Source organism: Schistocerca americana, chromosome 5, assembly GCF_021461395.2.
Source record: "Schistocerca americana isolate TAMUIC-IGC-003095 chromosome 5, iqSchAmer2.1, whole genome shotgun sequence".
NCBI classification, from domain to species: domain Eukaryota; kingdom Metazoa; phylum Arthropoda; class Insecta; order Orthoptera; family Acrididae; genus Schistocerca; species Schistocerca americana.
In genome coordinates this window covers 646,108,440-646,123,294 of record NC_060123.1, presented here as the reverse complement: position 1 = coordinate 646,123,294, position 14,855 = coordinate 646,108,440, and the positions used below count along the sequence as shown (strand labels likewise).

General features: G+C 42.3%; 1 protein-coding gene across 1 annotated transcript in view; it reads right to left on the bottom strand.

Moving 5' to 3' along the window:
- LOC124616004 overlaps nt 1-12,480 on the bottom strand; it is a 61,385-nt gene extending 48,905 nt beyond the window's left edge. Inside the window, exon 1 of the mRNA XM_047144214.1 lies at nt 12,377-12,480. Coding sequence (XP_047000170.1) covers nt 12,377-12,421 — 45 coding nt within the window. The 5' untranslated portion in view covers nt 12,422-12,480. The remainder of the gene's footprint in view (nt 1-12,376) is intronic.
- Between the last annotated feature and the right edge of the window lie 2,375 nt (nt 12,481-14,855).

Sequence of the window (14,855 nt, the reverse complement as noted above, 5' to 3'; positions counted from 1 at the left end):
CAAGGGTGAAGAAGAAGGAGGAGGAGGACACACTGACTGTAAAGAAGAGACTTACAAGAAAAGACAGGAAATATAAAGACAGTTTAGACATGCATACAGCCTTACAAAGTTAAATGGGAAAATGAACGCCTTTTCAGGTACAGCGTAGAAGCATCATATCTACACTCGATATCGACTTAACACCAGCGAAGGCAATAGGTGACAGTGCCGTGAAGCAAGCCACAAAGGAACCAAATACTGTGCACAAAAACGCTAAGCCAATAAAAATAGTATTCCATTTTCTGGAATAATGGTTCGTAGGTTATAACCGTTGTGGTGCTGTCTTGCGTTCGACGTATAAAATAATCAGTCATGATTCTTAAACCGAGTGATCACATTGATTAAACTATACTCCATGCAAAATTCTACCATGCGGCTTCCCCTTTCATTTTTTTCTCCCACTTAATGGTCTCTTACTATTTTTCCTTTCATTTCCTTTTCCTACTACAAAATTCCTTCCGTTCGTCACAATTACATTTTCGTCTCCCTCAACGAACTAAAAAATGTATTTTATATCATTACACATTCATTCAGTCTCTCCATCCTCTACAGAGCTAGCAGGAATACACACTTGCATTACTGTGGTGTGTCTTTCAGTCTCTCTATGCTATGATAATGCTTCCACTATGTGTCACAACTGTTCCTCCGGATTTCTAATTCCTTACTTATGAAGGTCGTACTCCTGCATTACCCTTATTTGATCTTTTTTTGATGACCATATACTCGTGTAGAAAAATTCTTCCTGCCACCATATAACACTAATTGCCACTTTAAGTAATTTTAAACTATCTATTTCTCTTTTTAAAATCTCTAAAATACCTACTTGATTCAGGCATCAAACGTTTCACTCTGCAGCATAGATTATATACTGAAAATGATATGCAAAATTTCGTCAGTAAGTTAGGAACACGATTAATCAGTTTTTTGTTGACCAGAGCAGCTACAGATTGCTATTTGAAATCTTCGACCATGTATGAGGTAGGTTTTCATATTGGTTTGCTTTGTGGATTTTGGGTAAAAACCCCTTTCTTTACACTTATTATACTGATGCGCCAAAGAAACTGGTATAGGCAAGCGTATTCAAATACATATACATGTAAACAGGCAGAATACACCCATAGAAAACAACTGTCTGGCGCAGTTGTTAGATCGGTTACTGCTGTTACAAAGGCAGGTTATAAAGATTTAAGTGAGTTTGAACGTGATGTTACAGCCGGCGCATGAGCTATGGGACGCAGCATCTCCGAGGCAGCGATGAAGTGGGGATTTTCCCGTACGACCATTTCACAAGTGTACCGTGAATATCAGGAATCCGGTAAAACATGAAATCTCCGACATCACTGGGGCCGGAAAAAGATCCTGCAAGAACGGGACCAACGACAACTGAAGAGAACCGTTCGACGTGACAAAAGTCCAACCATTCAGCAAATTGCTGCTGCAGATTTCAATGCTGGGCCATCAACAAGTGTCAGCGTGCGAACTATTCAACGAACATCATCGATATGCGCTTACGGAGCAGAAGACCCACTCGTGTACCCTTGATGACAGCACGGCAGAATGCTTTATGTCTCGCCCGGGCCAGTCCTCACCGACACTAGACTAGACTAGCCTAGTCGGACGAGTCCCGTTTCAAATTGTATCGAGCGGATGGGCGTGTACAACTGTGGAGAAAACGTCATGAATCTGTGGACCCTGCGTGTCAGCAGGTGACAGTTCAAGCTGGTGGAGGCACTGTAATTGTGTGGGGCGTGTGCAGTTGGAGTTATATTGGATCCATGACACGTCTAAGATATGACTCTGACAAGTGACACGTACATAAGCATCCTGTCTGATCACCTACATCCATTCATTGTCCATTGTGCATTCCGACGGATTTGGTGAATTCCAGCAGGACAATGCGACACCCCAAACATCTAGAATTGCTAGAGTGGCTTCTGCAACACTCTTCCGAGTTTGAACACTTCCGCTAGCCATCAAACTCCCCAGACATGAATATTATTGAATATATCTGGGATGTCTGGCAACGTGCTGGTTAGAAGAGATCCCCACACCCTCGTAGTCCTACGGATTTATGGACAGCCCTGCAGGACTCATGGTGTCAGTTCCCTCCAGCATGACTTCAGACATTAGTCGAGTCCATTCCACGTCATGTTGCAGCACTTCTGCGGGGGACCGTACTCGATATTAGGCAGGTGTAGCAGTTTTTTGGCCCTTGTTTTATAATGTGGTCGTTTACTTTGATTATGTTAGTTACAGTTTTCTGTGTGAAGTGACGAGTAATAACATTCTTATGTCTCTTTCTGAGTACGTCATCATCTTTTTAACTGTGTCATAGAGAAAATTCTGTTATTTCGGCATGAAAAACTAAAAGAATTCAAAACATTGCCAGTCGTGCTACGGAAAAAGAAGAAAGGTGTTGCAATAAACTGCCTAGCATTTGCGGATCATTTTGCCACACTTTCTGAAAGCTTGACAGATGTAACAGTGCAGTTCAGTCGTCTGGAAGAGCCAGACAGCACGACAGCTGCAGAAAAAGAAAATTGGTGTCAAATGTCAAAATTTCTCCAGAATATTTAAAAACAGATATCATACAAATAGAAAAATTAAAAAAATTCCAATATTTCGGGGAGGCTGCTCATGACAACGGTTTAGAAAAATCTGCGTTTGAGGAAAGGATTCACAAGAGGTGGAAAAAAGCATTTAATATATATAAGAATACCTAAAACAAAAAGTGCTTGTCTAAAAAAATCAACTAGAATAGTGAAACCAGATGCCTGTATGCTAGCAAGTATCTACTTTTAAATGAGAGATTGATAAATCAGAACAGTTAGAAAGAAGAGTTATACAAAAAGTATTAGGTCCTCAGAGAAATGCAACATTTTGGAAATTAACAAGAAACAATTTATCTGAACATAAAAAGCATATAAACGATAAGGAAGAGGTGCTTGCTATTTCTAAACATATTTGCAGCATGGGTGACGACATACTCAACAAGGAGATCTTCGGATATCTTATGGTAAAGAAATTAGCAACCATCAGGATTCAAGAGATTAGGAAAACTTGGAAAGGAAAAAATAAGGGCAGAAGGAGTTTTGGAAAGAGAGAGCGTTAGGGATAAAGTTTTGAAACTGGAAGGATTCCAAGGCATGGGGGAAAGGAAAAAGGGCAGAAAGTCGTCTGAAGAGAGGAAAAATAAATATAGTGAAACAGTGAAGGAATTCTGGAAGTAAAGTGAAGCTGAAATAGAACTTCATCCTGACATATCCTTCACGCAGGAAGAAGAAAGTTATCAACACTAATATGTGTAACTGCTAAAATGAGTTGAATAGATTGGCGTAGAAGAAGTCGTGATGCGTCTATGATACACTGACGACTGATGAAAGTAAAAAGTACATACACACAGGGCATCCAAAAAAATATCGAAAGTGTAGAATACTTTGAGAGGTGGTAGTAATCACAAAAGAAGAAAAATAAGTCCGATAAGCATGGGTCTGGAAATGCATACTTCCTGTATTTATGCCATACATGTTTACAGGAAGCGCTGCGCGATTCTTGGTTGCGGATATTAACACTGTCGTTGCATTGGCACCCCTTCAAATCTGATTGCAGGGTATTATGATGTCTTACTCACAGCCTCTACCTACCATTAGGTGGTGTGCAATCATTGTGTGGTTAGAGTCGTGTTGTAGGCTACGTTAGTTTTCATCGTGTTTGTGTGCCTTATTGTACAGTACTGACAATCGGTATGTATCATGGTGTTTTGCGCTGTATGTACGTACTGATGGTGTAGTACATTTGCATTCTCTCTCTTGCACCACTTTTTAGCAATGGAAGCCTACTACTCGACAAGTGAAATGCGGATATGATATTCTACAGTGGTTTAGCAAATGGACGTAGCCTGCGAACCCTTGCCATTTATGCCGAAAAACATCAACAGCGAAGAGTGCCCTCTGATGAGTTGTTCGACAGGCTTTATAAGCATCTGAGGGACACAATTACCCTAGCACCTCGGAAGACTGACAGCGGTACGCTCCGCACAGTTCACACGCCTGACATGGAGGAGCCTGTGCTAAGTTCTGTTGAAGAATCCCCCAGGACCAGCAGAAGGCGTGTCTCACTCTTTTATCTGGGGGTTGCTTCATCAACAATTGCTGTGCCCGTAGCATCCACAGCGCGTTCAGGCCCTAAGACCACATGATCATCATGATAGACGGCGGTTCTGTCAATGGCTGTTGCAGAAGTGTGTCGCAGATCCACGGATCACATCCATGATTTTATTTACGGATGGGGTAGGGTTCACAAGAGACGGTATCGTGAATTCCGATGACTGGCATGTATGGGCACATGTAAATGCCCGAGGAGTTCAGGAAAGAGGGCAGCAACATCGACTCTCAATCAACGTATCAGCACGTCTGCTTGGCGATAGATTAATGGGGCCATACGTGCTACCACAAAGGTTAACTGGGGCGTATTATCTGCACTTCGTGAATGATGTATTGCCTACCTTGCTGAAGGCTGTGGCATTGCAGCAACAAATACAAATGTGGTTCATGTATGATGGCGCACCAGCACACTTTCGTCGCAATGTGAGGGAACATGTGACGCAGACATTTCACGACTGCTGGATTGTTTAGGGAAAGGGGGGGGGGGACACTTGGTACACCTTGGCCTGCTATTTTCCCGGACCTCAGTGGCCCAGACTTTTGGTTACGGGGACAAATGACGGAATTAGTTAATGCCACGCCAGTCAACGATGTGCGGACACTACAGGGTTGTGCCTCCAATGCGTGACAGCAGGTTCAACAACAACCTGTGTGGTTTAAAGGGTGCGTCGTTCCTTACGCCAGAGGGCAGAGGGGTCCACCGTGCTAAATGTGCGCATTTCCGGACCAATGTTAATTGGATTTATCTCAGAAAGTATGCATTGCCGGATCCATGTTTATTGGACTTATTCTTCTTGTTTCAGTGGGTAATAACACTACTCAAAGCATTCGACACTTTCCTTAACACCCTGTGTATGTTACTCTCCTTGTAACAGATCTTGAACAGCTGTCATTACTTTCATCTTCGACATTTGTACTATTTTTAGGTTTCAAATTAAAGGTCAGGTATCTGTTACAAATATGGACACATTGTGTCAAGAATTTGCTCCTTTTTTAAAACAAATCCTACGTTGTGCGAAAAACTTCACAATGTTTCTCATCCGAACTTCGTTTTTGCTGACTTGGATCTCTTTCTTGCACATTTGCCTGTGTCCCCAAAACAATAAACAGGTTCTCAAAGCTTCCTCAGTTTTATTGAAACGTATGTAGACATAGTGTGAAAACGATTCAAATTTTAATTTCTGCACTAAAAACTTACTTGTAGTTTGTTATTTTACTGAGTATGAGGTCTTCATTGAAGATTACCCAAAAATATATTTTAGATGTCGAGTGATCGATTCACAACATTCTGTACAATTCCTGTGCTGCAACAATAGTTTTTTTCTGATAAGGACATGATATCCTGAATCAACTAATCAGCAGGAAATGCATATTTGATTTTCGTTAGGATGATGGTATTTAAAACATTTCCTGCTTAAGTGGAGCCAAGAGCTTGAATCAGTGCCAAAAGGGTTTGTGTTCACGTCACTAGGAATATCTGCTGTGGACGATGTTCAACCAGTTAGCAACTGCACAGTTGTTGTGCTAGAAAATGATGCAGCAGAGGAAGAAACTACGATTGCTCTCATTATTTAAAACTATTTAGAAAATATGACTTCACAAGCATTTGCTCAGAAAACTCACTATGTGTTTGTTAGCAGTTACACGTCCTAGGTGAAGAAACAAAACTGAGCATCTGTAACGAAAAGACTTTACATCCATTATTCCTAAACATACTGATGGTTGTAGGGGTCTCATATGTGACGTATCTGAGTGTCGATTCCTGCTATCCTTCTCCCACTCCGTCCTCATGGCCTCTTTTACATGATCTGCATAACGGGATAAACAGCGTTTTACAAAACACGAGGGTTGCCCAGACAGTAATGCCCCGCATTTTTTTCTCAGCCGAAAACAATTCTAAGAATATGAAACGTTAAGTATGCTTTATTTGAAGTCTCTTCAGTGAGCGGTCCAAATTACCGTGACTTCCGACGGATAGCGTAGCTGCAGGATAGTTTCAAAATGGCGTCTGTAGGTGATGTACGTTACAGGCGACGTGCTGTTATTGTATTTCTCACTGCAGAGAAATAAACTGAGAGGAATAATCACAAACGCTTGTGCAAAGTCTATGGAACACCTGCTGTCGAGAGAAGTACAGTTAATCGCCTGGCACGGAGGCTGAGATCATCAGAGGGCGATTCCTCGGAGTTCCACGATTTGCAGTGGTCGGGGAGGCCATCGACTAGGGATGAGCAGGAAATCACGTATCTGTTATAGATCACAGTGGTTGTGAAGTCACAGTTATCACAATAACATCTTTACAGAATCTAACTGCGATTTCAGTCACAGCTAGGAGTCTCAAATAACCTTTAAGGTTCAACTATGTGTGCCATTTGTTGTTTCAATGACAAGTCGCAGCTAGAAGTCGCAAGTAGCAACTAAAAATCACAGTTAGTATTAGATGCAGTATGCATGTATTATCCTATGTCCGTATTTCATTCTAAGAACCTTGTGTCACACGTTATTGATGTATTATATGCTTGTGGTCGTAGAAATGAACCAAGAAACTAATTTTCTCTGAGGGAAATGTTATATTCGGTTGACATTTCGTGCAGCCGAGGAATGTGAAGGCCGAAGAAAGATTGTGCTAATAGACAGACCTTTAGCGTAACCTGGAATTTTCGTGACAAATTGAAACACACTCTTCATCATAAAAACTAAAACTGCATTATGATTTCAAAAACAGATAATGGATAAGGCTCCCAAGAGTATTTTGATGCGTATTACACACATATTTCGTACATAAACTACTGAAAATGCAATCTGGTGTCTACTATGTAACTTTTACCAAATGTTTAACAAATGTATTCACAAGACTGATGTTTTTTTCCGAAAGTACAATACGCAGTTAAACTTTTGTCCGTATTTTCAAATGTTGCATTAGTACTGTTCCCGCCGGCCGGAGTGGCCGAGCGGTTCTAGGCGCTACAGTCTGGAACCGTGCGACCACTACGGTCGCAGGTTCGAATCCTGTCTCGGGCATGGATGTGTGTGATGTCCTTAGGTTAGTTAGGTTTAAGTAGTTCTAAGTTCTAGGGGACTGGTGACCTCAGATGTTAAGTCCCATTTGAACCATTTGTACGCCGGCCGCGGTGGTCTAGCGGTTCAGGCGCTCAGTCCGGAACCGCGCGACTGCTACGGTCGCAGGTTCGAATCCTGCCTCGGGCATGGATGTGTGTGATGTCCTTAGGTTAGTTAGGTTTTAGTAGTTCTAAGTTCTAGGGGACTGATGACCACAGATGTTAAGTCCCATAGTGCTCAGAACCATTTGAACCATTTTTTTTTGAACCATTTGTACAAGAGTGTTTACACAAGCGGCATGATAGAAAGTGGGGCACATTTAACCGCGTGATCTGACATGAATCCATATGTCACCACTAAATAATTGATTTCTCCGTCCATCTCTTAGATCATTGCTTTCTGGGACGAGTTTCCTATAACTTAAACCAGATTGTTACTCTAGATTTTAGTCGGGTGTACCGTAAATTGTCCAATATTTCATGAATTGCTAAGTCTTTCTATCTTCAGAGTTTCGCCCACTCATGTATTTTTGCTTGTTGTAGTCGGAGATTAGGTGAGGAAATATTGGTGAGTACTGATCACGATCGTTGTTGCGTCGTTTGCATAGATATCTGTTTTATTGACATGGCTATTTCTACTTCAAACAGTACTCGGCAGCAGGATACACAAGTGTTGGTGGTCTAGTTCTCATGGTGTTTGCAGTAGATCCCCGTCTAGCAACAGCCAGTTGCCTTAATATATTAATTCTTGATTTTAGCTTTTGTCCTGCTAGTTCTAAGTGTTTTCTAAATGTCAGGGACCTGCCGAGAGTCGTATTCAAATATCCGGGGTGTCGATTACGCCGAATTTTTTCGTTAGAGAAGGTTACATTCAGTTCGTTGTTTGCTATGTTGTTATTTATGTGGAATGAGCAGACTTCTGTTTTAATGGGATTCGGGAAAAGTCTCTACACTTTTTGTAATATTGATCCTTAGCGGACAGGTGAAAGGGATCTGGCCACCTACAGGTCGGGAGTAAAGCACAAAGATAAATATGGGGCTCCATCAACAGTTTCAGAACTGGCCATACAGTGACCAAACGACTATCTTGTGAGTGAGGAATGACCAGTGACGACCAATGCCACGGCGGAGCATCGGAACAATCGCTGCACCACTACAATTTGCATCACTGCACAGAAATGGAAATTCATGGCCACCCCTCGTATATTATGTTACCTTGCATCAGTTTAATGTATGTACTTGTAAACTATAATTCTGTAAGTCATACTCTAAATGAAATAAAAGTACTAAATAATGAGCTGTGATTGTGAGAGACAGAGATGCATCTTACATAATGCAGTTACCTTATTTAAAGATTTACTGTTATTATATGCAGATTTAATTTACTCATTTTAATACTCCCTCACTCGCCTTTTCTCTCCCTCTCTTTAAATTAATCTTTTTCATCAACGATACTTTGGAACCCTATTGCTAGTGACGCGTCACAGCTGTACTTTCCAGTTGGCATCTTATTACACAATATCACTTGACAGCCGACAATTTTTAGTTGCGTGGCAGTCAGTTTAAATTGCTAGGTCTTCACAACAGTTTGAACTTCGCTACAAATGACATTGTTGTTCTACTGGTACCACCCCTGGACTACTCAGCTAAAAGCCTTGTGGCATTCTCACTTACTTGCAGCCGAGTTGTAAGTTTACCTACTTGATTTACTGAAACTCTTCGTACACGTCCTATGGAATATATGTATTCCAACTGACCAGTTGTGTGCACTTGGAACGCACCACTTGTGACGAGAGATGGGTCACATACGCGAAGTTTCTCATGTTATATACCTGCCATCATTATGATGTGTTTTGTGCACTGAACACCATGAAACCTCACTTCCTGCGACTGCAGTCAGTGCAGCGTGTAAAGGGGGTCTGAGTCATGGCGCTAATGTTAAGAATGTGTGACAACTGATGCACACTGAACCTCATGATGTGTTTTGGTGTGAGCTGTGGATACTGAACCTGTAATTTAAAAATTTTTGTAACAGGAAACGGGCATCAAAATTACGTGCCTTTAACCACTTCTGCTTAGCTTTTACGTGAATGTTGGTAAATGGCTTCTCGACACAGTTTGGCTGTCGAGACTGCCTTCTGTCTCTGTAACAGCTCCAACCGATCTCCTTGCATTAGACATGCGATTACCTGCTACAGAATGCGCAAATGAGTTGAAGCCCTGCTGGTTTGCACAAGGCAGTTTCATGCAGTACTTTTACGAAAACATCAGTCTACAACCATTTTCTTTAGAAAAGACTTAACACCCATTACTGCTACACATTTTAATCGGATGCATGGCCATCAGATGTAGCTTAATGTTCATTTCCATTCTTTTTCTTCTCCTTCCTTCCCCTGACCCCTTTTACATCATCTGAATGAAGGACAATAAGCTTGTTACAATATCATATGGTTTTCAATCATTAAAAAAACTTTCAAGTGACTCGAATAAAATTGTAACTCTCTGTCATTAATATAAGTAATTTAGCAACTGTGTGTTTGTGTGTGTGTTTGTGAATCTTACACTGTGTAGCTACAGGTTGACAGTTATTGAACTATGTGAAGTAAAATCGTCATAACTTCTGAACGGTTTGGGGTAAGACGTTCAAACTGCACGGTTGGCTGCGGTGCATGATGGGAATTAGTATGGACATGCATGGTTTGGTTTAGTGACGAAGCCCACTTTCATTTGGATGGGTTCGTCAATCAATAAGCAAACTTGGCGCATTTGAGGGACTGTGAATCCGCATTTCACGATCGAGAAGTCTCTTCAACCTCAACGGGTCACTGTATGGTGTGCAACGTCCACTCACGGAATAATCGCTGTGATATTCGTTGATGGCACGGTGACTACCGAGCAGTACGTATAGGTATTGGAAGAGGATTTCATCCCCGTTTTCCAATGTGACCCTGATTTCGATAAGGTGTGGTTCATGAAAGACAGAGCTGGACACCATCGAAGCAGGAAAGTGTTTGATGTCCTGGAGGAGCACTTTGGGGACCGAATTCTGGCTCTGGGTTACTCCGAGGCCACAGGCATGGATCTCGATTGGCCATAATCTTCGGATCTGAACACATGCGACTGCTTTTTGTGGGGCTATATTAAAGACAAGGTGTACAACAATAACACCAAAATCATTGCTAAGCTCAAAACAGCCATTCAGGAGGTCATCGACATTTCGACACTTCAGCAGATGATGCGGAACTTCGCTATTCGTCTGCGCCATATCATCGCCAACGATGGCAGGCAGAACAAACATGTGATAACCTAAATACGAATATCTGTAGTGACGTTTACATGTTCAAGAAAGTGTGTGCACGCCGTAGTTAGTAACTAATTAACGTATTTCTCATATACACTCCTGGAAATGGAAAAAAGAACACATTGACACCGGTGTGTGAGACCCACCATACTTGCTCCGGACACTGCGAGAGGGCTGTACAAGCAATGATCACACGCACGGCACAGCGGACACACCAGGAACCGCGGTGTTGGCCGTCGAATGGCGCTAGCTGCGCAGCATTTGTGCACCGCCGCCGTCAGTGTCAGCCAGTTTGCCGTGGCATACGGAACTCCATCGCAGTCTTTAACACTGGTAGCATGCCGCGACAGCGTGGACGTGAACCGTATGTGCAGTTGACGGACTTTGAGCGAGGGCGTATAGTGGGCATGCGGGAGGCCGGGTGGACGTACCGCCGAATTGCTCAACACGTGGGGCGTGAGGTCTCCACAGTACATCGATGTTGTCGCCAGTGGTCAGCGGAAGGTGCACGTGCCCATCGACCTGGGACCGGACCGCAGCGACGCACGGATGCACTCCAAGACCGTAGGATCCTACGCAGTGCCGTAGGGGACCGCACCGCCACTTCCCAGCAAATTAGGGACACTGTTGCTCCTGGGGTATCGGCGAGGACCATTCGCAACCGTCTCCATGAAGCTGGGCTACGGTCCCGCACACCGTTAGGCCGTCTTCCGCTCACGCCCCAACATCGTGCAGCCCGCCTCCAGTGGTGTCGCGACAGGCGTGAATGGAGGGACGATTGGAGACGTGTCGTCTTCAGCGATGAGAGTCGCTTCTGCCTTGGTGCCAATGATGGTCGTATGCGTGTTTGCGCCGTGCAGGTGAGCGCCACAATCAGGACTGCATACGACCGAGGCACACAGGGCCAACACCCGGCATCATGGTGTGGGGAGCGATCTCCTACACTGGCCGTACACCACTGGTGATCGTCGAGGGGACACTGAATAGTGCACGGTACATCCAAACCGTCATCGAACCCATCGTTCTACCATTCCTAGACCGGCAAGGAAACTTGCTGTTCCAACAGGACAATCCACTTCCGCATGTATCCCGTGCCACCCAACGTGCTCTAGAAGGTGTAAGTCAACTACGCTGGCCAGCAAGATCTCCGGATCTGTCCCCCATTGAGCATGTTTGGGACTGGGTGAAGCGTCGTCTCACGCGGTCTGCACGTCCAGCACGAACGCTGGTCCAGCTGAGGCGCCAGGTGGAAATGGCATGGCAAGCCGTTCCACAGGACTACATCCAGCATCTCTACGATCGTCTCCATGGGAGAATAGCAGCCTGCATTGCTGCGAAAGGTGGATATACACTGTACTAGTGCCGACATTGTGCATGCTCTGTTGCCTGTGTCTATGTGCCTGTGGTTCTGTCAGTGTGATCATGTGATGTATCTGACCCCAGGAATGTGTCAATAAAGTTTCCCCTTCCTGGGACAATGAATTCACGGTGTTCTTATTTCAATTTCCAGGAGTGTAGTTCAATAATTGTAGCGCTGCATAAACGACAGACTTACAATAGAGACAACTGGATAAGTATGTTGAGACAAGCAGGGTGAGAAGAAGCAGGGTACATATGGCTGGATACGCTGACATGATCCCATATCTCACCACCAAATAACGGATTTCTCCATTCTTCTTTTAGATCATTCAACCTTGATCTGAATTACTTTCTATACTACAGAGATATTGCTGATTATATACCATTCCCTAGTTTAGAGGTGTATGAGCAGTGTATAACAAAATACAAAATAGAGTAACGAGTTTTTTCCTTACCCTCTGCTGTAACTTCTCGGAAAGCCCTAACTTCACAATTTTCATTGCGAAATCAGTCACTTTATCAGCGTTTACCAAATGGATTCCTTTCAACCTCCGGCAGAAAGCAGTCTGGAAAACAGCCAAATAGTCACATTAGCCAATTGTGTTGATTACTGCAGTTATCTGCATGTTTAGTCACATTAAAGAGGTATTAAGCTACAAATGAAATTCGAACAGTAAAAATTTCAGTAATGGAAGTTTCAACTATTGTAACCTACAGACTTTTCAGTGATAGGAGAACCTCTGGATCTTTTACAATATTATTTCATAGAATTTTTGTAACTTAGTACTATTGTAGGTAATTATGAAGATATATAAGTGGTACGTGAATAATGGGTAATAATATTCAAACAAGTTGTAGGTGTAAACAGTGTCGAAATAGCTAATGTAACTCCGCTGGTAGTATAATAAGCAAGGATATTAAAATTAAAAGAGGCTTATAAATAACTATAAAGTAATAATAATAGTAATAGTGATAATAACATGAAAATATTAAGATGAACATGAAAGTAGTAAAGTAAGAACGTACACATAATAATGGGACGTAAGAAATTGAAATGTGCTCGGGGTATTACAGCTGTAGCTGGTTGCAAAACAACGTAATTATGAAGAGTATGGAAAATTATGTCCTCATAACCACGGAAAAACATTGTTATTTAAAGGAACAGGCCATTAGTTGCCTTTTACGGATCGAAAAGAGAGTCTGTTCCTTGATACTGTGAGAGGAAGAGTAATAATGATCAATGTAGTGAACTGTCTCATTTGCACAGTAAATCATGTTACAACCGTTTACGGATGTCAAGTATCCACTGTCACTTACCAGGGTTTACCAAGCCCCCAACTTCTCCATACAGTGAGAATAGGTACATGTGTGCAGGTTGGTGAAAAATGATCAAAACGATGAATGTCAGATACATGTATTTATATTTATATTACGCAGGCATTCATTTCGTGGTACAATTGCTGTGAGCTTTCCTGTCAGAAACTTTGCTATATATCGTCACTGAGGTTAACTTTGCATGATCAAAGCTTCTATGAGTTTATTTTAGCGGTGTATGGAGAAATAACGTCTTCTGGCTAGTTGTAATTTTCAAACCTGTCTCTATAGTGCCACGTATATTCACAGTGTATTCGTAGTTTAAGAAAATCTTATATTTATCCTTTTAGAAGGAATGATGGGAGTATTTCCCGAAAGTGCGTACAAACTGGATTCTTCCGGGCCATACCTCTGATTCTATTGGTAATAGAAAGATAGGGTCAACTGTTCTGGATAGCCCTTGTTCTAGGGACCATTTGTATACCCAGCAGTATCGCTAACCTACACTACAGGGCCATATTCCTACACTACAGGGTCATATTACGAATATTACTCAGTTCCTTCTGTTTAGGTAAATGGGGAAAATGGCTGGTTCTTTTTCAGTTCGATGTAGTTTACAGTGGGTCATAAGAGGGTTATGGAGCATCGTTAGTTCACCGGCGGTTACTCAGAAAACACCACAAAATTTGTTTCTTTTACCATTTTTTTGCACTAAACTCGAGAAGCGGATTGTAAGTTGACGATGTATAACACTATTTGTTTATGGTTCATCTAAATTTTTGTAATATTTTGCTTTAAAATTTTCTCATATTGATTCTACATTTTCTGTATATGTAAAGTAAAGTGTGCTACACTGGAGTTCAACGTTCTTTGAATTGTATGTGAGTAATATATGTAAAATACTATGGAATTTGTTTATTACGTTAAATAATTTTCTGATGATTTTTGTATTTAAAATATTTGTGTGTATAAACTGTTCATGTTGATGTAAATTCGACAATTGTAAGAAATGGTCACGCTTAGGAACAAAGTAAGAAATAGGTGTTATGTAAGAACCAGCGTGCTTTTGTTTGAAGTAGAAAAGGTGGCAAGGGCGAATTGGCGAGCTACCAAGAGGAAACGTGAGAAGTAAGTGATACAGTCTGTAGCAAGCAGTGATTGAGGCAACACTTTTGTGGAGCAGGAGAAGCTTTATCGACAAATTTACACAAAAATGTCTCGGATGAAGACTGAAAACGGATTACGGCATAGCTGTGAGTTGTTGGGCTACAGTATGTAAAACTTTAGCGACTGCAAGTCATCACATGGTTAGCCGATTATTAAACCGGTTGTGGACAAGATTTCCTTCAGTAGTTTTTGATTGGCGAGTTGTAAGAGGTGCAGAGGGATACAGCTCCTGATCACCAGTGTGTAAGTGAACTCTATGCTTCAAACCGTGTACCAGAAGTCTCCACCGTGTTTGGTTCGTTCGAAGCATCTGGCTGCACAGCTCGGTACATCCCTTTGGCTGGTAGGCCGAGTGTCAGTGCCGGTTTCTTCCTTCTCCCTGTGTCTCCCTCTGCAACTCATCCTCAACTGCACTGCCTGACCACTTATCACAAGCCGATTATGTAAGATCAC